The 23,153-nt window shown below is 57.6% G+C and overlaps 2 protein-coding genes across 12 annotated transcripts in view; one reads left to right on the forward strand and one right to left on the reverse strand.

Moving 5' to 3' along the window:
• Positions 1 to 23,153, reverse strand: part of OGDH (oxoglutarate dehydrogenase) — a 470,461-nt gene that overhangs the window by 420,768 nt on the left and 26,540 nt on the right. The gene's annotated exons all lie outside the window — the stretch shown is intronic.
• Positions 1 to 23,153, forward strand: part of CAMK2B (calcium/calmodulin dependent protein kinase II beta) — a 104,659-nt gene that overhangs the window by 44,077 nt on the left and 37,429 nt on the right. For all 11 annotated transcript variants that reach the window (XM_021675882.2, XM_021675877.2, XM_021675876.2 and 8 more), the window contains exons 3-4: positions 15,806 to 15,865; positions 19,881 to 19,935. In XM_021675882.2, coding sequence (XP_021531557.1) covers positions 15,806 to 15,865; positions 19,881 to 19,935 — 115 coding nt within the window. The remainder of the gene's footprint in view (positions 1 to 15,805; positions 15,866 to 19,880; positions 19,936 to 23,153) is intronic.

The raw sequence follows: 23,153 nt of genomic DNA on the forward strand, positions 1-23,153 counted from the left end.
TTCCTTATCAGGGGCCCCCAAAGCCTTGTCCACACAGACCCACAGCACTTCCTCAGGGCCATAGGTGTGAGACAGCACCTCCTCAGGCCCTGAGGCCTTGTGGACATTTGCAGGCAGTGTGGCCCCTCTCTTCACAAATTGAGTCCCGTGGGGCCTTCCCTCCCTCCTGGATGCCAGACCCACACCTGTGGGCACATGCAGGGCAGCACTGTGCTGCTGGCTTCTCCTCCGGGGTCACTTCGTCCCTGTCTGTTTCTCCTCGGCCAGGAACCGTGGGGCATGTCACACCCAGGGCTTCCTGGCCCCTCTGGACATTCTGTCTCATTCCTCAATCGTTGGAGACCTCGGGAGGAGGAGAGAGGAACCCCTTCAGACACGCCCTAGACATAGACACTCACTCATCTAACAGGTTTACTCGGAGGACACAGAGATGAACAGATACACCCTGAAACCAGCAGTGACGATGCTGTGTGCTGGGTGGGGCCCGGGAGAGGCAGTCCGGAGGGGTCAGAGAAAGTCACTCCAAAAGCCATGTTGCATGGGTGTTGAAGGATGAGTAGGAGTTTGTTAGGCTCAAGCAGAAAACCACCCGAATATGTTTTTGTGGAATTACATAGCTCCTCTAAATTAACCTCACACCCCCTATTTATATTCTCAAAGTGCTCTAGAGTCTGAAAGGTTTAGGGTATCGGGAACCTGAGTGAGAGGATGGCTGCACCCTGGGGTCCTGCTGACCGCGCAGGCCGCAGAGCCGAGCTGCCTTGTGTTGTGCTGGACGCCCCGGGGCTCATCACAGGTCCTGCTCCCCAGTGCTTGCGCCTCTCAAGCCGCGTGCCTGGCCTGTTGCCCCATCTGATGCAAGCCGGGTGGGGTGGTAGGAGGAAGGGGCAGCCCGCTGGGGGACTGCCTGGCATTCTCAGCAGCCAGCCCCCTGCTGTGACTTTCCCACAGGATGTCTCTCTGGGCAGGGGCAGAGATGCCCAGCAGTGTGCGGCTTTGGAGGGCAGGCCGACCCCTTCCTGCTTTGCCTTGAATTGTACACAAGCCCTCCACCCAGGGCTGCACAGCCTTGCTCTTCCATTTTCTTGGGCATTTTTTTTCCTGTTTAACTTTTTATTGTGGAAAATTTCAAACATTCCCAAATACAGAGAAAATGCTAGAACGAACCCAGCTTCAAAATTATCAATTCTCAGCCAGTCTTGTTCCATCTGGGCCCTAGACCCTGGGACGTTTACTGCTCAGTGCATACATATCTCAGCATGCATCCCTAGCAGAAAGGGTTCCAAAAACAGCCAGAGGAGCTTCTTCATCCCGAAAAGCTGGCAGTCATTCCTTGATACTGTCTCATATGCAGCCTGTGTTTGTGTTTCTAACGATTCAGAGGCTTCCTCAGAGTTGAATCATTGGGTCACACAGCCCCTGCACAAGTGGGTCGTCTGCCCTCGGTGCTGAGTCCTGCTCCAAAGTGTGCAGGTCACAGCCTGGGGGCCCCACTGTGGCCACACAGCCTAGATCATGGCGGGGCCTCCGAACTCTTGATGAGGGAGCTGGCCCCACTGTCCCGGCTTTGAGGGAAGCTTGTCCCATTGGGGTTGAAATCTGGGGCTCCAGAAAATGACCCAGACAGAGCTGGCCTTGACTGGATACTGTGGGCGTTGCCTTGGTGTCCCCTCTCCTGCCCCTAGCCTGCCTCTTGGGGTGGACAGTGACAGCTGGATGGTCTGCTGAGACCGCAGAGGGAGGACACCTGGCACTTCCTCCAGCCTGAGGTTCCCCAGCCCTCCCAGTCCCTCTGGGCTTTCCTAGCTGAGGGGGAACAGGGAGGTGAGGGATGGGGTCTTCGCTGGAGCCCCAGAGCCTCACCATGGGACACACACTTGCAGGTGAATGTCCCGCTTCAACCCTGATCGCTCAGCTGCCTGACTGTGGCCAGGTGGCTCAGTCATCCTAGACGTCCCCAGCTGTAAAGTGTCTACCTCAGAGGGACGTTGCAAGGCCCCGAGACCTTCCCTCTCCATGTCGCTGCCTCCCTTCCTGGCCAGACCCTCTGTGTCCTGCTTTGGAGGACTCCTCGTGGATACCCAGTAGCTTTCTGTTGTCATCTGGCCCGCCCAGCCTGCAGGCCTCAGGGCCCCGTCCTCCATGAAGCTGTCCTGGATCCTCCCGCCGGCAGCCAGCCACCCTGCCTGGAACTCCCCAGGCCCCATGGCAGGCAACCCTGGCTGGTTCTTAACTGACCACGTGCTCTTTGAGGGCAGATGCAGCTGGTTCATCTGGTGGCCTCCTGGCTCCCAAAGCAGAGCCTCTGAAAGCTCTGGAAAGTGACCGCCCCTTCTGACAGGGGGCCGGGCCCGGGCTCTGCCTGGTTGGCTGGCTTACTCTTTCCCATCGTGGTGGGGCAGGGCTTCTCTGAAATGGCCTTCCCCACTGTTATGCAGGGAGGTGGGGGATGGAGAGGGGACCCAGAGAGCAAGCGTTGGGTGGGGAGAGGGATGCTGGGTGCTCAGGCCTTCTGGGGGACGCTCCAGGAGCCTCCCTGGCTGCATTTCACCCCTGATTTGGGTCTAGTGCCAGTGGAGGGGCCTCACTCCTTGAGAGTCACAGGGAGTGCTGTGTCCCCAGTGTCCCACACGTGCTCCTGTCCAGGCCTGAGGGGGCAGCCTTGGTCCTTCAAGGTGATGAGAAGCGGTCGGTAGCATGTAGCTGCAGGAAGGAGGACGCCCGCTCCAGACACAGAAACACTCAGGCCCTCTGTTACCAAAATCCTTGGCCAGGCGGATGCTGCAGAGCTGCACCAGCTGATGCCAAAGCTCTAACAGTTTGATTTTTAAAAATTTAATACTTAATTAAATAGAGGATTGTGAGACATTCAAAGCTGGTGAATGTACTGAATAATGAGAGATTATTAAACTACTGTTAACAAAAGCAGTTAGAGGAGAATTAATTGACTAGGGGTAAAGAGGCACACAAGTCTTAAAGCGTGCCTCATTGTGGGCCCCCCACCCGCCCAGCCCCTGGTGCAGGGCCCTGCCCTGGAATGGCCTTCAGCTCTGGGTGGAGCTCCTGTGTGCCTGGCGTGGTCGGCATTGTCTCACGTCCTCCCACCCTCTGAGCTCAGCGTGGGCTCCCCGTTCACACGGGATGGGGCAGGGTGGGGCGGAAGCTTAGTCCCACAGAAGCTGGGAACTGCACAGGGTACCCTAGCTGGTGGTTAGCAGAGCCTGGGTGTGGAGGCCTCTAGATTTCAACCAGCTGGGGGAGGCCAAGGGCTGAGCCAGCGTGAGGCTCCCAGGTGGGGCTGACTTCACAAGTGGGGCTCACCTCCCAGGCCCTGAGCTTATCCGACAGTGAGGAGATCCGTTTCACCACTGTCCTCCTCCCACCCACAGGCCCTTTCGCAGCTCACCCCGCTCCCTGTCTGGGGCACCTGGTCTCCCCAGGGAACCTTCTGTCTTGCGAGGACACTCCCTGCTCAAAGGTGTGATGGACAGGGACCATCTTGAGGTCTCTGTGGTCATTCGGGCTGGGGCTGAGCCTGCACCCGAAGCCTGCTGCCTGCAACCCCTTTGTGCAGGAGGTGGGAGCTGCCTCCGAGGCTTTCCTACTGCAGCCGGTACTGCAGCGTGCTCATGGCTCCCGCACAACCCACAGCCGGAAGACGACCCCTGCGCTGGGGGATAATGAGTGCCTGGTCGGCAGAATCCGTGGAACTGGGTTAATAGAGGACGAGGCGCCGCATTGCAGGGACAGCTGAGCATGCGCCTGCGCCAGCAGCACCCTCCCAGCCCAGGGACCCTCCCCTCCCGGGCTGGGGACCCGCCCCTTTCCCTCCTCCCCAGCTCTGGGGCCCTCCCCTCCCCTCCCCCCGCCCCTCCCCTCCCTTCCTCTCCTCTCCCTTCCCCCTCCCCCTCTTTCCCTTCCTGCTTCTCTCTCTGGCTGCTCCTTGCTGGGAGACCTCCTTTCCTTCCCTTGACACCTTCCCTGGGTGGCTTCCAGCCTGAGGGAGCAGCTTTAGGGCTTGGACCCCCACCCAACTTTTGGCCCACTCTGCCTTCAAGTTTATTCCCTAGGGACTTGGAGGGTGGCCAGGAGTTGGGGGAAATCCCTGGGAAATGCCCCCTCCACCCGCCCCAGGGTCAGCCTTCAACCAGATGGGGATGGTCCCTGAATTGGGATTACGGGAAGGGACCCCACTTCCAGGTGCAGAGGGAGTCGGGACAGCTGGGAGGCAGGCCTTCTGGGGGCTTAGCGGGGGGCACCGCCTTTCCTTCCTTCCCAGGGGGAGGGCCACTGAGCAGCAATGAAGGAACAAGCCTAGGCTGCTGGATTTAGCAATTAAGTATGATTTACAATGAAAAGATGGAAAACAAGCACTGTACATCCCAAATTGCATGGGACATTTACTCAAACTAAACATTATTTGTTGTGTATCTGAAATTGAGACAGACTTACACCAAAAACCAATTTTGTCCTTTGTCTGAAATTCAAATTTAACTGGCCACCCACCTTGTGTTTTATCTGGCAATGCTAAGCCAGACCGTTGAGAGGTAGGACTTTGTCATTAGTTTGGAAACCGAACTGATTTAGTCAAAGGCTTCTGGGAAGTGGCCCCGAAGAGGATCAGGAGAAGAACAGAGAGCCAGGTTGTGCGGAGCATCCTGGCCCTTGCTGGCCCCACCTGTAAGGTGCACAGAGGGTGAGCAGCACCATGGCCTCCTGCTTTCTGGTTCTGGCTGTGGCCCTGTGTGGACACCAAGTCCCAAGACCTGCTGGTCAGGGTCCAATGCCAGGTCCCTGAGCCTCCGTGACCCCTGGGGAAGGCAGATGCATCATGAAGTGACTGCAGAAACAGGCCCACTCTATTGGCATTTGGAGGGGGTGAGGGAGGAGTCCCCGAGCCAGGGAAGGGAGGGAGGGAAGGGAAGGAGTCGTCAGGAAGGACCCCTCTGTGTGCTTCGGCATTTCCAGCATCATCATCGCAACTCATCTTGTCAGTGCAGAAAAGGTTCCTGGCAGAGGCGGGACCTGAGAGCTGGGTTCTGGACCCTAGAGCCTGTTCCCTCCCTGCCTCACTCTTCTTTTCTGTAAAATAGGTGGAGGATTGGCCTCCATGCTGCCTGGGTCTTCTAGCGCTGATATTTCCCACATGTGGAGGGATCCTTACTCCCAGGCCCTGACGGTTCCAGGAGGTGAATGAGGAATGGGGAGATGCCTGAACCCACAGCCTGTGAGCCCAAGGTTTGAAGACCTGGTTCTGCCAGTGTGGGCACAGCCCCCCTTCCCCAGTCCTTCCTGCTTACTGCCCCTTGGTCCCTCCAGACCACCCGCCAGTGGACTGTAGGCCCACCAAGGGCAGGCCTCCTGCTTTGCACGTATAGATCCTTAATAAACAGAGGTGAAGGGGTGGGAGGAGGAGTGTTGTGAAGATTCCACTTAAGGACTGAGCTGGGGTGAGGAGTGGTAGTGACCTCAGATGGAAGGAGGAGAGGGTTCGGAGTGCTTAGGTCCCTGGGGCTAGTTGGGCAGGAGTGGGGAAGCCCGCAAGGTGTGGGTTTGCGACCTGGATGGTAACAGAGCTTGGGAATGGCAGAGCTTTGCGCTCTGTGGTGCTGGTCTGGCTGCTGATGGGAAAGTCTGGAGAGCTGGAGATCCAGGGCGAAGCTCGAGGGGGATCAGCTGCAGGAAGCTCTGGAAGGTGCTGGGGGCCCTGGGCGGGTATCTCCCCTGAGGGCAGCCCCTGTCCTGTGTCCCCAGGGCCAGGAGCTGCAGTCCTGTGACAGGACTGTGCAGCGGCTCCGCGTCACAGGTGCTCGGCTCCAGCTCCATCACACACGCTTATGCAGAGGGGCAGGGTTCTGCCCACGTGGTTGCCAGGTCCCCGGGAGCCCTGGCCTCGAGGCAGCAGGCATCTGCAGGGTGCACTCACAGGTGCCTCTCACGGGGTGGCAGAGCTGCTAGTGGGTTAATTGCTAGTTGTTGTGTTGCCTTTTACAAGCAAAACATGCACAGAAAGCCACAGCGAGAGCCGCCTTCTTGCACCTTCATTGTGGGGCTCAGCCTCCTGGGGTTGCACGGGCCTGACTGGACCTCTTGGGACCCCAGGAGGAGAGAGGTGTCTGCCTCCACTGCCTACCCGCTTCAACACCACCTCACATTTTCCTGTAGACTTTTGATGCCCTCAGAGGATCCTGACCTGGCCCCCAGATGTTGGCCCAGGGTTATTCTTGCCTCAGACCTACTACTGGGCTCCCCAAGTCCTCACTGCCCCCAGCCCCAGATCTCCAGAGGGAGCACAGGCTCATCCAGCTCACTGTGCCAGCCTCTGAAGGGCTTGAGAAGTCCCACCAGAAAACAAGTAAGGTGTGGGCTGCTCCTGAGGCCCCCTGTGGGGCCTCCTGTGACAGGGTCCAGCTCCACTTCTACCCAGCCTCCCCGCCCCCTTGCCCCCATCTGAAAGTTGGGGTGACGCAGCAACAGCCCTGCTTCGTGGGTGCCATGAGCAGCTCATGGGCCTGCCCCGAGCCAGTCCTCAGCAAACAGAAGCCGCTACCCTGAAGGACTCACAGGGAGCTCTGCTCATTCTCCAGGAGCACTTCTTTTAGGAGGAATGGCCGGGATCTGCCCACAGCCTCCTTTCAGCCCCTAAACCGGCCGGCACCCCGAGACTGGATGGGCAGGCCCTGCCACATGGCCCACGCTGACTCCGGGGTCTGGACTGGTTTTACTTCACATTTACCAGCCAGGGAGGAGAGTCAGAGAAGAGGGGCTGCGGGAAGCCGCTCCCTCGTCCCCGCCCAGCTGCCCTCTGTCCTCAAATAAATCCAAGGTCAGTGCTACCAAGGGACTTACTGGCAGCCCAGGTTGGCAAGTGCTGGCCCCGAGATGTGAGCTGGCCTCTGCCTGCCCCGTGCCTGCCCCACCCAACAGCCAGTCATCCCCTTTCCTGTCACCAGCATCTATAGGAGCCGGCCAGGACACGGCCACACAGAATTAAAGGCCAGACCCCACTGGCCTAGTGTCAAGGCCCAGTATGTCCTATCAGATTCTGGCCTGGTCGCTCAGTTCTACATAGGGCTGTGCTTGGCTCCCAAGCACTTGTCACTTAGTGTGCAAGCACAGTCAAGTTTAGCCTCGAAGTGAATTGGGACACTTGAGTTAAGTGTGTTGATACCTGGCAGGGTGTAGATACACCTGGCTGGTGTGTGATGTGGATGTTGGCAAGCCGTTTAAGAGTCTAGAGGGCCACGCTTGATGGCTTATGCCTGTAATCCCAGCACTTTGGGAGGCCGAGGCAGGTGGATCAACTGAGGTCAGGTGTTTGAGACCAGCCTGGCCAACATGGCAAAACCCTGTTTCTACTAAAAATACAAAAATTAGCTGGGCTTGGTGGCGGGCACCTGTAATCCCAGCTACTCAGGAGGCTGAGGCAGGAGAATCGCTTGAACCCTGGAGGCAGAGGTTGCAGTGAGCTGAGATAACGCCGTTGCACTCCAGCCTGGTGCAGGTCGCTGAGACAGGTGTGCAGGTCACCTGGGGCTGATGGGTCTTGCCAATGTGCTGACTTTGCAGGGAGGGGCTGCTCACTCGCACCAAGGTCCAGAGTGTGGACAGATGTGTGCCTGGCTCCATGGGGGTGGGGGATGGCTTTGGGGGCCCTCTCTGCTGTGGCCCTCAGAGTCGCCTCTGGACCGGGACAGCACTGCTTGACAGGGCATCTCCTGAATCTTTTTCAAAGGAGGAAATTGAGGACCCCAAGTGGGATTTGGATGCAGCCAGTTTCCTGGCCCAGGCTTTGGTGGCATGCCACATCCCCTGTGCAGGGCCTGAGTTCTGGGAACGTGACACTGGCGTCACAGTACCTTCAGCCAGACAGCCTCGGGCTGGGTCAGAGCCCTGAGTCTGGTGTCCTTGCCACCCTAGTCCAGGGCACAAGTGGACCACCAGCCTTGATGCTGGTCTGTGCTTGCAGCTGCTGGTTTAGCCTGGAGAAGCAGAGCCCCAGGTAGCCCCAGCCCTGCGGGACCAGAAGCTGGCGGGATGGTGGGAGCTGGCACAGGCCAAAGTTTCTGGCTTATCCCTCCCAAGCCGCTGCTTCCAGGCCAGGGCAGCTGGAGCAGAGCCCTTCTGCCACGCCCACCATCCCCGTGTCCTCCCCAGCTGGGCTGCATGGGGGACCAGCAGGAGGGGTTGTCCTTGAGGGTCTCTTCCCAGGCATGAGGAAGCGGATGGAGAGTGCTGGTGCTGTCAGCGGGGGGCCCAGTTACAGGCCCATGGGGGTTTCTGGTAGCAACCCTCAGGGTGAGGCAGAGCTGCCTGGAATGAAGAGGTACGTCCTTGAGCACCCATCCTGTGCCAGACCCGTGTGGATTTCCACACGTGATTCCATTTTCAGTTCAGCTCAGTTCTGGGACCAGACACCATTATTGCTGCCATCTTCCAGATGAGGCCCAGGGAGGTGCCATTTCTTGTCCTAGGCCACGTGGTGGGCAGGACTCATGGCACCTAGGGAACCCCACCCCCAGCCCTCAGCCCCTGGTGGCAGTGGTCCCAGGTGGCCCCAGCTGGATCCCCCAGCCAGCAGAGTGCTTACCCCGCAGGCCTCCTTCTGATCTCTAGGTCTGACAACTCCAGAGGCCCTGGGGTGAGAGGGAGGCAGCCCCTCCTGACACAGGTGGGCCCAGTGCCTGCCCCTCCTGCCCCTCTGTCACCCCCACCCAGTGCCCTGCGGTGTCCTCCTGGGGGTGCCAGCTCTGCTGTTTCTCCTGGTGGCTGGCGGGGGGCCCGGTGCCCACCCACACCCTCCTGTTCCCCTTCTCCCTGGTTCCTCTCACTCACCATCCCCCACCCCTGCTGTGAGTCACTCACTGCTGGGGAGGAGGAGGAGTGGGGAGGGTGGAAGATGGCATAGGGGGCCTGGGTGAGCAAGGAAGCCTCTGCCAACTCCATCCTGAACCCCTTCTTTGCTCTGAAGAAAGAAAGAGGAAATTATGGGAGCGAACATCAATGATTTACCAAACCACATAACCTTAACTTGTCCTGTAAGACTCTCCCTCCCTGTTGGGGGCACTGGCTGCACCATGGCCTCTGGGTGCCATACACTTGGGACATGAGGGTGTCCCTGGAGCCATGCACAAGTGTGCCTTTGGGATGATGAAGGGGAGCTGCCTGGCTGTCCCCCAGGCCAACAGCCTGGGCCTTTCAGCCCTGGCAGCTTTGAGCACCTCTCTGTGCCTCAGTTTCCTCATCTTTGTCCTGTGCCTCACCCTGCAGGTGCAGTGTGAATGTCCTCCCTGGTCAGCTGCACCTCTCCCATCACCCTCAGCTGGCTTCTCTTTGCTCTTAGCCCAGGGGACCCTATGGCTCCCGAACTGACAAGGGTGGTGTGGGGGAGGGGAGAAGCTCCTGACACACGGGGAGAGGTTTGCAGTCTCTCCCCCACCACTCCTGGTCTTTCAGGGCATTTTTGGAATGAAATAGGTTAATGCCTGTAATGTGCACAGAACAGACGGTGCCTGACATGTGGCAGGTGCTCCAGGGTGGGTCATGTGGCTGTGCCCGTGTCCCGGTCCTGTCTCTTCCTGCACTTGGCCGTGGGCACCTTGAGGTGGCCCCTGCCCGTGTCACTTTCATGTGCCAACCCATCAGCACAGTAACAGCTCGGAGGAACCCCCACTCCCCTCCCCAGCCCCTCAGAGCTCCACGCCAAGGCTTTGGGGGTCCTGTGGATCTGGGAATGGCTGCTGGTGGAGGGCCTGTGGTCCCCGCTCCTGAGAGGCTGGAGGTCTAGGCAGGCATAACCCAACCTTGTCCTTCCCCATGAGCACAAGTAGTTTGCTCCGGTCAGGCCTCTGCAGGCAGGTAACCTTTTGGAGAAGGCTGTGGGTGAGGGAGGCGGGGAGCCTTGTCACCTTGGCCCTTGAGCCCTCTCCTGGTGCTGGCGTGGGGTTGTCTCCCCTTCCTCTGTGATGTCAGCCTTGCTGCCCCCACAGCCAGCATCTGCAGGCTGTAAATATCAGATTCTGCAGTGAGCAGAGGCTGCGGCCACCAGGCAGGCACCACCCACCAGCCCAGAGAGCAGCAGGGAATGCAAACCAAGTGGCATATCACAGATAGCCCCTGCGCTTTGGAGACAGGCCTCAGCTTTGAGTCCAAGCCCGGCAGCCTGCCCTGTTTCGTCCAGGGTGACTTCCATGTCCTAGGATGTGTGCGGGAGCTGGCGGGAAGCCTTCCCTGAGATGAACCCAGCACGGGTGTGCAGGGCTGGCTGGGGCTGCTTCTCGTCCCTGTCTTTCGGTGGTCCCCAGCCTGCCTGTGCCCCAGCACTTGACCCCACATGTCGTGCGGACCTTGGGGGACACCCAGGGTGCAGGTCTGGTAGGATGAATGGCGGGCAGGCCAGGGCCCTGAGCAGAGATTGTAGCCAAATCACCTAGAAAATCTTCCAGGCCTCGGCATTCCCTGAGGGATGGAATCTGAGGATGTCGCACTATCATTAGAATCCAAACAGGCAGGCGGATAATTGCAGGCTCCGGTTTAGCCTGATCTTTTTGAGGACAATTGTTTATGGGTTTTTTTGTTTTGTTTTGTTTTGGGGGTTTTTTGATAAACGCTTTTATGGGGGTATAAATGAACGCTGTATTTGATCTGTGGGATGTTTCTCTGGCAGGAGAAATAAATAGCAGTGCTTTTGCCGGCATCTCTCTGAGCCGCCTCCTCGGGGAGCAGGTGTGTAAATGTGTACAGACGTGTGCGCATGTGTAGGATTGCATCCATACTGAATGGGCCAGTCACCTTCTGGCTTAAATACAGGCCCACACACATACGCCCTTGCCTCCGTTTAGGGTGCAGATTCGCCAGATGCCCAAGTATTTAGGAGATGGTTGAACTCATGAGTTCCCTCTCCAAGCTTCACATCAGAGGGGGTGTGAGAACCAAGTCTTTTGCCAGCATGAGTAGGCAAACTCCTACTCATCCTCTAAAGTCCCACTGAAGCATCACCTCTTGAGTCTCAGGCAGAATCAGAGCCTCAGAGCACTCTGCTCATCACTCTGCTGTAACAAAGCACACAGGCACTGCTGTCATTGGCTTTTTGTGGCCCAGGGACTGTCTGCCCTGGACCCCCAAGACCTTGGCCAGGAGTCTTTGGGTGGGAGAAGAAGAGGGAGGGCAAGAGGGAAGAGGGGTCTCCTCTTGATGGGGTGAGGTCCCCTGGAGGTTGGGAGGGGCTCAGCCTGTGTCCTCACTCCCCAGCTTCTGCCCTCTGTCCCATGGTCTATTTCAGAGGTTGTTCTTAGAATCCTTTAGAGAAAACTCAGCATCGTAGGGAACTGCAGTTCTGGGAAGCAGTTCACGCGAAGAGGTGCCGTGAGCCTGAGCCTGACAGGGGATGGGGAGAAGGGATCCAGCACCTTCTGGGGAGTTGACAAGGCACCAGCTGTCTGGTGGGGTGGGTTCTTGGGGTTTACTTGTTGTTGGATTCACAATCTGCAGAGGTGTGGCACCTCTTCTGTGACTTGTATCAATGCTACCTAATAAAATGTTGCCGAGCGCAGTGTCACGTGCCTTTAGTCCCAGCTACTCGGGAGGCTGAGGTGGGAGGATCGCTTGAGCCCAGGGCTTCTGGGCTGTAGTGCGCTATGCCAGTCGGGTATCCGCACTAAGTTCGTCATCAATATGGTTACCTCCCGGGACTGGGGGGCCACCAGGTTGCCTAAAGAGGGGTGAACCGGCCCAGGTCAGAAACGGAGCAGGTTAAAACTCCTGTGCTAATCAGTAGTGGGATTGCGCCTGTGAATAGCCACTGCACTCCAGCCTGGGCAACATAGTGAGACCCCGTCTCTAAAAAATAATAAAATAAATAAAATGTTAACCATGTGGACGTCCCTGCTCAGCTTTGAGATGTGACAATGAGGATAAAGAGCATCAAGGGCCTTGGGTGACCCTGAGCACCCCAACTCCAGGCCCCTGAGAGAACCTAGCACAGCACTGGGGCCTGGCCACTCAGCCCCTACAGCCCCTCTTACAGGGTCACCTGGATGAGCTATGAGACCCACTGCCCGCTCCTAACCAGGATATCATGGTAGTGGGCATAGCCAGGGCCGGTCACTCAAGAGGCCTCTTAGGACCTCCTTCAGGAAGGGGTGCCCCGCTGGGGGTCCCGGGGGCACTGATGGTGTCCTGGGCAGGTGGGGAGCCGCTGCTGGCAGACTTCCGGCTGTGTTCTCGCCAAAGGCCTGCTGGCCTCTGGGCCTGCTCAGTGGCTACTATTTTGATTTCCTGAGTCCAGTAGGTTCCCCAGGGACCAGAGCCCCCCAGAATGAGGCTGGCAGGCAGGGATGAGCAGGATGTGGCAGCTCAGGTCACTGTCTGGGGCAGGGAACAGGGCTGAGCTGGGTGTTCCCCTGATTCTGCTGCACCCTTAAGGGCCAGGTTCTGCTGTACCATTTAGTGCCAGGGTACATTTCTTGGATTAAATTTAACTTACTTAACCTTGTCCATGACAAGGGGTTTATGATGTTAATGTGGAGGCCAGGAATAATGTCCCAGACTTTGTAGAAAGAAAGTCATAGTATGTCCACAGAGTTAGGAAGCTGGATTCTGGCCTTCCCTGAGATGGATTTTGGCCTGTCTGAGCCAGATGGAGAGAGATAGCCTCCTCCTCCTGCCCTCTCCTTCTTGCGGCTTCTCAGTCCCATCCAGAGTCACATAATATCCACTTAGATTTTTTTTTTCTGCCTGTTTTTTTTTTTTTAAATTTAAAGGCAAATGTTACCACAGCAGACTTTATGAAACACCCTCTTTATATTGAATCAGTAGCTTGCTCACTGGAGACAGGACCAAAATCTTTTTTAAAAGCAATACTTTGCCAAATTATGGAAGTAATGCATGATCAGTGTCAAAATTGGGGGAGGGGAAGTTAACGAATAAAACAAAATTATCCATAATCCTGCCACCAAGAGTGATGCACTCTATATGATGTGTGTGTCTGGGTGTTACCAGCTTATGTCATGGTTTATGGTTTTCAAGTGGCTCTGAGCGCTAACCCACCGCAGCTGCTGGGAGGAGGTGGTCGAGGTGCCGTTGTGGGTGTTAAAGAAAGAAAGTCAGTCAGCAACCTGTGTGGCCGCCATGGGTGGGCACCTGGTGCCAGGACTGGGCAGTCAGGTGCCACCTTAGCCCCACATAAATAATTATCTCCCTAAAACGTGCTCAAGAATAAGTATCACCTTTGGGCTGGGGCTCAGCTCTTGGTGATGTTTCAATAATAAAACACAGGCATGTAAATTATCTGTGTCCCAGGAGAATGGATTTCTAACTGCATCTTTCTCCTGATTTGGATTTATGATTTTATTTATTTAACTCTAACCAGGCAATTGTTCAAAAGGAAACTGTGCACCCTGGTTCCACCGCCTCTCCCTCCTAGGTCCTCCTGTCCCTCAGCCTGCCTCCGGCCCACGTGCCCCGTGGCGAAGTGTGATCCCGCCTCGGATCCTGTCCTGGGGGAAGATTAGCCATCAACTTTGTTGGGACAAATTGGAAAGGGGGACTGTGCATTGTAGCTTAGAGACATGAGTGTCATATCTGAACCTGGGACCTGCACTGGGATTATGGAAGGGACGCCCTGTCCTTACGAGACACACTGAGTGCTGCCTGATGTTACACACGTGTCACGAAAAGTGGGTGTGCGTACGGAAGTGGGGCGGGGCGGGGAGACTGCACAGAAGTGCTGCGCACGAGCGCTCTGTACTGTTGTTGCAGTTTTTCTCTAAGTCTGAAAAATGCTCAGAATCAGTTTAAGAAAGACATTAGGAAGGAAAAAAATAACCTCATGAACTCACCATCCTGCACCCTGAAAGCCCTCCCTCCTCCTGCCCCAGAGGGAGAGGGGTTGGAGATGTTGCAAGAGTTGGTCCCCTGTTTTCCGCTGGAGCCGGGCCTCGTGCGTGGGCCCCTCCCCTCCCCAGGTATGTCCAGTGATGCTGGGTTTTGAGCTTCATGCAGATAGGAGAACAGAGCCCATGCCATGGGTATGCTATTGTGACTATATTTGATTTTTCCATTCTGATGCTGACAGACACTTGGGCTGGTTCCAGTTCTGCCATCCCAAATCCCTGAGGCTCCTGGCACCTCAGCTCCCACTTCAGTGGGAGGGGAAAGGGGAGGGAGGGAGGATCAGGGACTGGGGTATTCTGGAAGACTGTGCAGTGCTTGCTGAGTTGGGTGTCCAGGTCGGGGAGGGAGCAGGGATGCCCAGGGCTTCCAGCAAAACAGCGGGGTGGGGTCTGACTTCCTCCATGCCACCTGGAGGCTCTGCCAGGTCCCTCTGGATCCCTCTTATGGGATGCCAGGCGGCTTAGCTTGAAGCAGATGGCAGCCAGGTGGCCAGGGCAGGGAGACGAATGCCTGTCCTGGGACGGGGGGCGGGGTGGCCAGAGAATGCCGCTCCCAGAGACCTTCCCATCTGTGGGTGTGGCTTTCTCACTCAAGGCACATGCTTGTTTGCGGCATGTCCTGTACCCCTGGACCACCACCGCCACACCTGCTCCAGGGAAACTGACCCCAGACATGACTCAGCCGGGCCTCCCTTCCTGCAGGTGGACGAGTTTCCGCCAAGCGCAGGGATCAGAGGTTTTAATTCTTCCCTAGGACGGTTGTGAAGTGGCAGAGCCTCATTCTTTCCCTGCTCCTGGGCGCTGCTGGGCGTTCCTGGTGAAGGAGGCATCCCTGAGGCCTTGTCTGGTGTATTAATTATGTGCCCCCGGGCCCTGCATACCTTTCCTGTGGTGGGACTCAGCACTGGGTAGATGGAGGGGTTCCAGACATGCCCCTCCCCAGTCACGTCCTCAACTCTGAAATGCACTGGCCTTTCCTTGCAGCTCCCCACGTGCAGCTGTGCCCACCTGTCTAGTTTTGACCTTTGTGCAAATAAGAGCACACTGTGGGTCCTCCTTTGGTGCTCGTTCCCTCCACACCATTAGGCTATGGGTGCTGCCCGCACGTGGGGCTGGCGGAGGGCTTCGTTGCGTTGTGGTGTGGGACCCTGTGTGACTGCAGCGTGGTGGAAGTGTGGGGTTTTGGGTTTTGCTATTACCATCTCCATCAGTTTTTAAAAGCCTCCTGCCTCTATTGAAATGTAAAATTTCTGGCAAATAAGTTGCTCCATCTTTTGGGGGCCAGTGGTAGGGCCACCCAAGGGGTACCAGTCATCTCCATGGCTCCGTGTCCGGGGATCTGGGCCCTGCACCTGCTGGGGGGGGGAGGAGAGTGGTTGGGCCGGAGGGGCCACCTCCTGCTTCACCACCAGTTCACTCCTATCCTCCAGGCGAGGTCTCTCTGAGGCTTTCCCCTCCTCCTGCCAGCCAGCGTCGGGGCATACTCTCACCCCCTCCCGGCCCCATTCTGACGGCCCCTCCGCTGCCTCCGAAGAACAAATTTGGCTTCAGCCAAAAGCTCCAAAGAGTATGGAATTAGGACAAGTAAGTGGAGGATTAAATCAGTGCGCTGCTGACTTTGAATCATCCAGGGAAACTTTTAGCCCCGAGTTAGTAGCGCTCACCACCTGAGTGGGCCTCTCTACCCCAACACAAGCTGGCTGGTCCCTGCCCCAGCCCTGCTGCCAGTGGCCCAGGGGGTGCCACGAAGGGTGTTCCCGTGGCGGGGGCACAACCATCACTGTGGGGTCACACCACTCCTCTTTTCGTGGGAGGCCCTGGCACAGCCTCGTGGGCCTCTCCTGACATGGGCGATCCATGGGTCACCTGTTGCTGGGGCAGGAGGTCACGCCTTGTCCTTTTCTGTCCTTCAGATCACCAGAAGCTGGAGAGAGAAGCTCGGATCTGCCGCCTTCTGAAGCATTCCAACATCGGTGAGCAACCCTGGGTGGGGCAGGGGGATGGGTCCCCCAGCCTCTCCCTCGCAGCAGCCCCATCCTGTTTCTCACCAGACTTTCAAAGAGATGCAAAAAGGCTTCCTTTTCTTTCCTGTTGAAATATCCCATCAGAAGCCCCTGAGGACAACCCCACTCCTCCCCTGACCTTGAGGACTTTGTCCTGTGTGACATGATTCCGGGGGGTACCCAGAGCCAGGACAGCCCCAACTCAGGACTCTGGGTACCCAGCTCCACCCAACTGGACAGGTCCCCTCCCCACCCCACTCTGTCCTTTGGGCCTTGTCTGTGGCATTGGTGACAGTGGCTGCAAAGGAAGGTAAAGGACACATTCCTCAGAGAGCCGTCCGCGGAGCCGGTGCCCAGCATGTGACCCCATAACACTGAGCTGCTGTTCCACTGAGAACACACAGGGGCCTCAACATTCTGTGGCTTCAAAAAAGCTACAAGATGGCCCAATTACAAGGAAAACAAAGACCCACCAAAGGCCCCAACACCTGCCATCCACGGGCTGAGAGCCCCTGACTGCTTTCTCTCGCTGGCCCAGGGCTCCTGGAGCTACGGTCCGAGGACAAGTGGCACTGGCTCACAGTCAGCTGCTCCGTGGGGCATCTGGAGCCTGGAGCTCAGGCCTTGCCAGTGTCGGGGAGCAGCTAGGAAACACCCTGGGGATGGCAGCCGCTCTTGGCCTTGGAGGCACCTGTCAGGTGGATTGTGGGCCCTTTCCTCCAAAGCTCTGATTCACTTGCCCAGGCATGCTTGTTCCAAAGGGACACCTGGGGACTGGGAGCCTGTTTGGGAGCCTGGGACATCTTTACACTCACCTTCGCCTGGCTCTGAAGGTCATCGAACACTCATCACCTGGGTTAGGGGGCTGGAACCACCTTGCCTCATCTGGTGCTTCACTGATGCGCTAGGCAGAGGGGCAGGTGCCCCACTGGACCCAGCAGGGCCCCAGCGTGGAAAGCGGCAGCCCCAACTCTAGGGCCTGGGCGAGGCTACAGCCCCAGATGAGTTTCAGGGTCCTGCTGCTGCAGCTTAGCCCCTGGCGAGATTCACCACTGCCCACCTGTCCCACTGCGTCCAGACTGGACTCTTCACCCTGGTTCCTCTTAGTAACTCAGGACGTGATTTGCCACCTCTGTGTGCCGCCCACAGTGTTATTTGCTTACTGTTTTTATTTAAAGAGATTTTCTGGCAATTCACTTTTTTGCTTAGCCCTGTCTGAATTTGCCGTCTGATGTGCCAGTTAGGTTTTCTTCTAAGCCACTAAAATAAGTATATAACTATTTTTAAAATGTTAAAAATGTTTTTTTAAAAAGTGTCCACATGCACACGGCCCAGACTCCTCACACAGACCCCCAGTGGCTCCATCTGGCCTGAGCAACCTGCTTCCTGCTGAGGAGGTGGGATCCCCCCCACCGCCATCCCGGAGCCCATCTGCCTCTGCCCCACCCCACCGGGGCTGCATGGGAGATGTGTGCCTGAGGGCAGGGGCAGCCCCAACCATGAGGATGGCCCTGCAGGGCCCCCAGGGAGCAGCCAGGTAGCTTCATGGATTACAGGCCTCCCTTGGAGCTGCCAGCTGGGGATCTGGGGGGGCATCCCCTCCATGGCCCCTGGGACCGCCTCTGCTCTGAATGTGTGAGTTTCAAGCAGCATGTCCCAGGTGGGGCAGCTCAGAGGGGTCGGCCTCCTGGGCCCCCAAAAGGGCTTATTGGGCAGCCCCAAACAGAAAGGAGTGGTGGGGAGGGGTGAGCATTTTAACTCCAGAGATTTCACAGGCGGCTCCTAGAAGTGGGATGTTGGTGGGCCTCTGGAACCCGCCGTGTCTTAGGGACACACAGGCCAGCCTGGGTAGAGTGGGAGCCTAGGAGCAAAGAGAGGGTCCAGGGGACCTAGAGAACAGCCACCCTTGCCTTTGGGACAGAAGTCAGTCAGAGAGGGGTGAGAGGGAAAGGGGACACTGGTTTCAGATGAGTGCCTTAGCTGGTGGAGACCCTGCTTAGCAGAGGTCAAGCATCGGCTCCCAGACAGCCCCAGTGGGCAAGAGTTGCCCTCGGTGCAGGGAGCTGATGCAGGACATAGTCTGGGGAAGACCTTGCTCTTTGAGAATGGGGCTTGGCGGGGCTTGGCGTCCAGCCCGGAGAAGGCTGGACGGAGCAGAGAACAGAGCAGGTCTTTCCACTCTGGGCTTGCAAAACCTTCCAGGACTCTAAGTGGGCCCCAGACCTGGTGCTGAGCATTGGTCACCCGGGATTCTTCACACTCAGGTGATGACAGTGACAGTGACAGTCACAGAGCTATGGTTTTCCAAGTGCTCACTGTCTCAGAACACCGTGCAGGCTACATAATTGATCTTCACAGCCACCCCATGAAGAGGTGCTATTTATCCCATTTCACAGAGGGGCAGATTGGGGCTTAGATGGGCTGAGAACTTGCCCGAGGTCACACAGCCAGTACAAGTGGCAGGGGCAGGGCCGGCCCTGTATTTTCTGACTCTGTGGAGGCCTCTGGGGCCTGGCCTGCCCTTGGTGGAGGGCATTTTGCCTGGGGTTTAGGGACAGGAGGGCCATTGGTCTGGGGCTGCAGCAATCTGCAGGGTGAGGCCTAGGCCGCAGAGGCCACGTAGAGTTCCCGGATGTAAGGACACTCTCAGGTCGGGCCCCTAGGAGAACCAGAGCCAGAGGAGGGAGGGCACCAGCAGCCAGTTAGAAACTGGGACAGTGCCAGAGCGGGCGAGGAAGGGGCTACTTGTGCCTGAGGCCCAGGGGCCTGCGAACCTAGGAGAAGGCGGCTGTGCCTTACCCGTTCAGTATCTGTGGCCCAGTCTCAAGTGGTGGAGAGCCACGCCTCAGAGGTTCATTTTCCCAGGACTTGAGGACTAGAAAGAATGAGGCTGATGGAGTGCAGGCCCTCAAGCCAGACTACCCACTGAGTCCACAGCCCTTTTCTGCTTTTTGCGAGCTGTGTGACTGTCAGCTGCTTACCTAACCTCTCTGTGCTTCAGCTTCCTCATCTGCAACTCCTTGGGTTGACTGGGGAGGTTAAATGAAGTAACACACACAAAGTGCTGAGACCCGCCCTGGCGTGTTGGCTGTCATCGTCCTCGTCGTTCTAGCAATCATCAGAGTCAGCACGTGGGAGAGTGTCCAAAATGAGTCATTCCTAGAAAATATTTGCTGCTTAGTACAGGGCACATCTCCAGCTCAAGGAGCAGCAGGCCTTGGGGTTGTTTGCTTTGTGCTGAAATCACTCACCGTTCCCTCGCCTCTTCCTCCATCCGCTGGTTCATTCATCACAGCCTGACCAGCTCCTGCCCTGCACCAGGCAGAGTTCCAGGGCCAGGCACGCCACACGTAGATTGTCACGGGAAGTTGTGCAAGGAGCAGGGAGGGAATGATGGTGGTCCACCCTGCTGACCAGCCAGCTTGGAATCGGAGCTCAGGGCCCAAACCTTTGGATGCTGCTGCTTCGGGCGGGGACCCTGCCCACCAGCCTGTGCCAGCAGCACGCAGCAGAGACTCAGAGCCTGAAGGCTGAGGGCAGCCCTGGGAAGATCCGGGGCAAACAATGAGTGGTTTTTGTCCCAGCTTCTTGTCAAGTGGAACTTCGCGGCAGCTCCTTTCCAGGGGTTGGTGGTGTGAGCTGCTCCTGTTGATCTCCGTGGTGTTTGGGAGCTGCTGAGGCCCAGGCCGGGACCAAGAGGGCCTGGTCTCTCTCTGGCAGAAGGAGACAGGTGACCAGACTGGAAGGGCAGGGCCACAGCCCAGAGGCCTTGTGGGTACTCGCTGGGTGGCCAGCTGGCCCACAGGGTCCAAAGCACTCTGCTCAGCCCTGCCCTCCAGCCTGCCCACCCAGGCCCTCCCCAGCCCGATCCTGTGGGCAGACCTAGGGCTTACATAGTGGGTGGTGTGCCTGGACAGGTATGGAGGCAGGCAGGGGGTGTGTCCTGGGCTCCTGCCATCCCCTCATGGCTTCTCTGTCCCCACAGTGCGTCTCCATGACAGCATCTCCGAGGAGGGCTTCCACTACCTGGTCTTCGATCTGTAAGTTCCGGAGCTGGGGACTCTCGCCTGCACTCACTCCCGGCCTTGGCTCAGGGTGGGATCTGCAGCCTCCCCAGCCCCAGGGAATAGTCTCAACCCCGCAGGCTGGCCACTCCCTTGAGTGTGTCTCTGCTGCTGGTCACCTTGCTCCATGCTGTGCCGGGCCCAGCCTCCCCCGCCTCTCCTCATTTGCTTTGCACTGAGGTTACTGAAGCACACGGAGGCGGGGCTGACTTCCTGGGCCCTCCCTCTCCTCCACACAGCACAGGGCACACTGGAGGCAGTGGGTGGGTGGACCCCAGAGGAATAATCAGCAGCTGCATTCACCTTCCTTTCCTTGGTGCCCTCGTCCCAGCTGGACTGGGGCCCCACTGGCTGGCGTGAGTGCACGTGTGTGTGTTCATGAGTGTGGCTGTGAAACGTGAGCATGTGCACATGTGTGCATGTGTGTGGGTGTTCGCACATGGGGGCTGTGAGCCATATGGATGGGGATGTGCATACATGTGTGTATCGTGTGAATGTGTGAGTGAGCATGTGGAGGTGTCTGCATGTGGGTGCATTGGCACAAGTGTATGCATGTGTGTTTGTGTACATGTATGTGTACGTGTGTGTTTGCATGAGTGTGCATGTGTGTGCATGTGTGTTTTATGAGTGTGTGTGCGGTAGCTCAGTGAGAAGGTGTCTGGGGCCGATGCCGCCTCTCACTTCCTGCCGGATTTAGAAGCAGTGATCTCATCTCCCTTACTTTTGACAATTCCTGCTAAGCAGTGCTATATTTAGCTGTCTGTGAGTCAGTGCTGCTCCAGGACCCTGACCTGGGCAAGGGCCCATAGGCCTTAGCCTGCCCCTGTGGCCTCCAGACGGCCATACAGCCAGGGAAGCCCGGCCTTTGTGCTATTGCCATGGTTACCCCAGGCCCTCCCCATGGCTGCTGTGAGCCTGCAGGCTGAGCAGAGATAGGATGAGCCTGCATGGGGGCTGCCCCCAGCTCCTCCTTCCTCAAGTGACAGACATCAGGCCATGGCACATGTAGGCCTGAGGAGGCCTCTGTCCATGTGGGTTTCTCTGGCCTAGCGAAGCCGAGACTGTCCCTGCAGGGGCTTGGCCACCTCTCAGGTTCCCCTACATGGTCCCACAAGACACCAACTCAAATCACCAGCCAGGTGACTGGAGCTGACCCAGGACACAGTTGCCAATGCCTGGCAGAGGCTGTGTCCTGAAATGTCTGTCCTATGGCTCTGGGGAGCTGGCAGGCTTGCTGCCACACCTGTGGGCCTCACCACAGCTCCACCGGCCTCTTTTCCCAGGAAATGGAGAGACTGGGGGGTGGGGGTCCTGTCCAGGGGCCCTGGTGGCTAACAGATGGCTGCATGTGTTACAGGAGCTGAGGAGGAGAGAGGGTGGTGTGTTTGTGCATGTGTGTGCCCATGTGAGAGACTCTTGTGTCTCCCGCCTTGCCAAGCACATGCCAGGCAGGTGTCAGGGAGGCCCTGAGGCAGCCGGGAAGAGGAAATTGGCTGGTGAGTCAGGAAGGACCCTGAATGTCTTCCCCACAATCCTCCATGGCCCCCTGCACTGCAGCCAGCCTCCAGGGCAGCAGAGGAACAGGACAGCAGTTTCTGGGGTTGGCTGGCATCACCTTCAGGAAGCCCTGAGGCCCCATGCTAGTTTGGGGACTCTGTGGATTCTGGGAGATTGACAGATATTCCGACTCCCTTTGCTTGGGAATGTCACAGGGTTTGAGGACCAGGCCTGCGAATAGAGGGTCTCAAACACACCTGCACACCCAGAGGACAGAAGCTCACACAGGCACCATGGCTGAGGCCTAGAATCAGCCATGTGTCCCCAACAGCCTAAGGAAAAGGGGGCATGGGGTCCTATGTGGGCCCTTTCAGACTAAGGAAAGGGAACACCCAGTCCTTTAATGCCCTGCCAGGTGCCAGATGTGGGATTTGATCCTCCTGCCCAATGCACATGTGTGTACACAAGCACACATATGTCCAAGCATGCACGCTGACACACATGCACATACTTCTGTACAATTGCACAAGGGCACACACATGCACACATGCAAACCAATATACGTGAACACGAGTACAGACCCACAGACACATGCACACGTGCTCACATGCACAAGCCAGGATACGTGTACACAAGGGCACCCACAGGCACCCACACATGTGAACACATGCGCACACACACACACACACACCCTCACACAGATAGGCCAAGCTCAGGAGCCAGGCCGGATGACCCTGGGAAGGGCCCCCGTCAGCATCGTTGTTTCCTGTGGTTAGTGTGGTGGTTGATTGGTTGCAGAAGCATGCTGGCCGTGAGGAGTGAGAGGAGAGGCATGCAGAGGACCGAGGGAGGGTGAGCAGAGGTCTGGGCCACATGCCAGGTGCAGGTGGGGGACACAGAGCCGCAGAGCCAGTCAGGCATCAGAGGCAGAGCTCCTGCCCCCAGCCCCCAGCTTGGACAGAGAAACAGGGAAAGGAAAGGGAACGCCCAGTCCTTTAATGCCCTGCTAGGTGCCAGGGACTTGGGTGTCTTCCCAGTGCGATGCATCCTCACGATGCTCCAAGGATTTTGAGGGGATTCAGTGGGATCATCAGGGCATGCACTTAGCTGGAGCAGGGGTGAGCCAATATTCAACACGTCCTCACTTCTCTTTTTCTCCAGTGCTGAGAGCACCCGCACGTGTCAGGGTCAGACGTTCAACAGTTCCCACTCCCTGGGTCTTCCCCGCTGTGGACCAGCCCAGCCCCAAGTGCTGGGCCAAAAATGAGGAAGACCTAAGTCCCACTTTCCAGAACCATTGGGGAAAATTGCAAGGCAGAGAGGCCACAGCACCTGGGCCGTGCAGCAGAGCAGGCGTGGGGATGGGGAAGAGGGTGCGGAGGCAGAAGAGGGGCTCGGGCCCCACAAGCCCACCCCATGCGTAGGGTCACAGGGGCGGTATGGGAGCCTCCTCAGGGGCAGGAGTCTTCCAGCAGACTCAAGCAGGCTGAGTGGGTGAGGGGCTTGGGCAGACCTGCAGAGGGCTCCGTCCTACTCCCCTGCGGTGCGTTCAGTCCCTCCACCTTTTTGTTTCATGCCCACATTACCCGGCTCCCAGAGGCCCTTCACATTGCGGCTTCTGCTCACAGGGTCTCCTGACCTTAGGGCCTGATGACTACTCACTGGGTGGGGACACAGAGCAGAGTGGGCAGAGACCT

This window comes from Aotus nancymaae, unplaced genomic scaffold, assembly GCF_030222135.1.
Source record: "Aotus nancymaae isolate 86718 unplaced genomic scaffold, 86718_ANA_hifiasm-v0.15.2.pri h1tg000065l, whole genome shotgun sequence".
NCBI lineage: Eukaryota > Metazoa > Chordata > Mammalia > Primates > Aotidae > Aotus > Aotus nancymaae.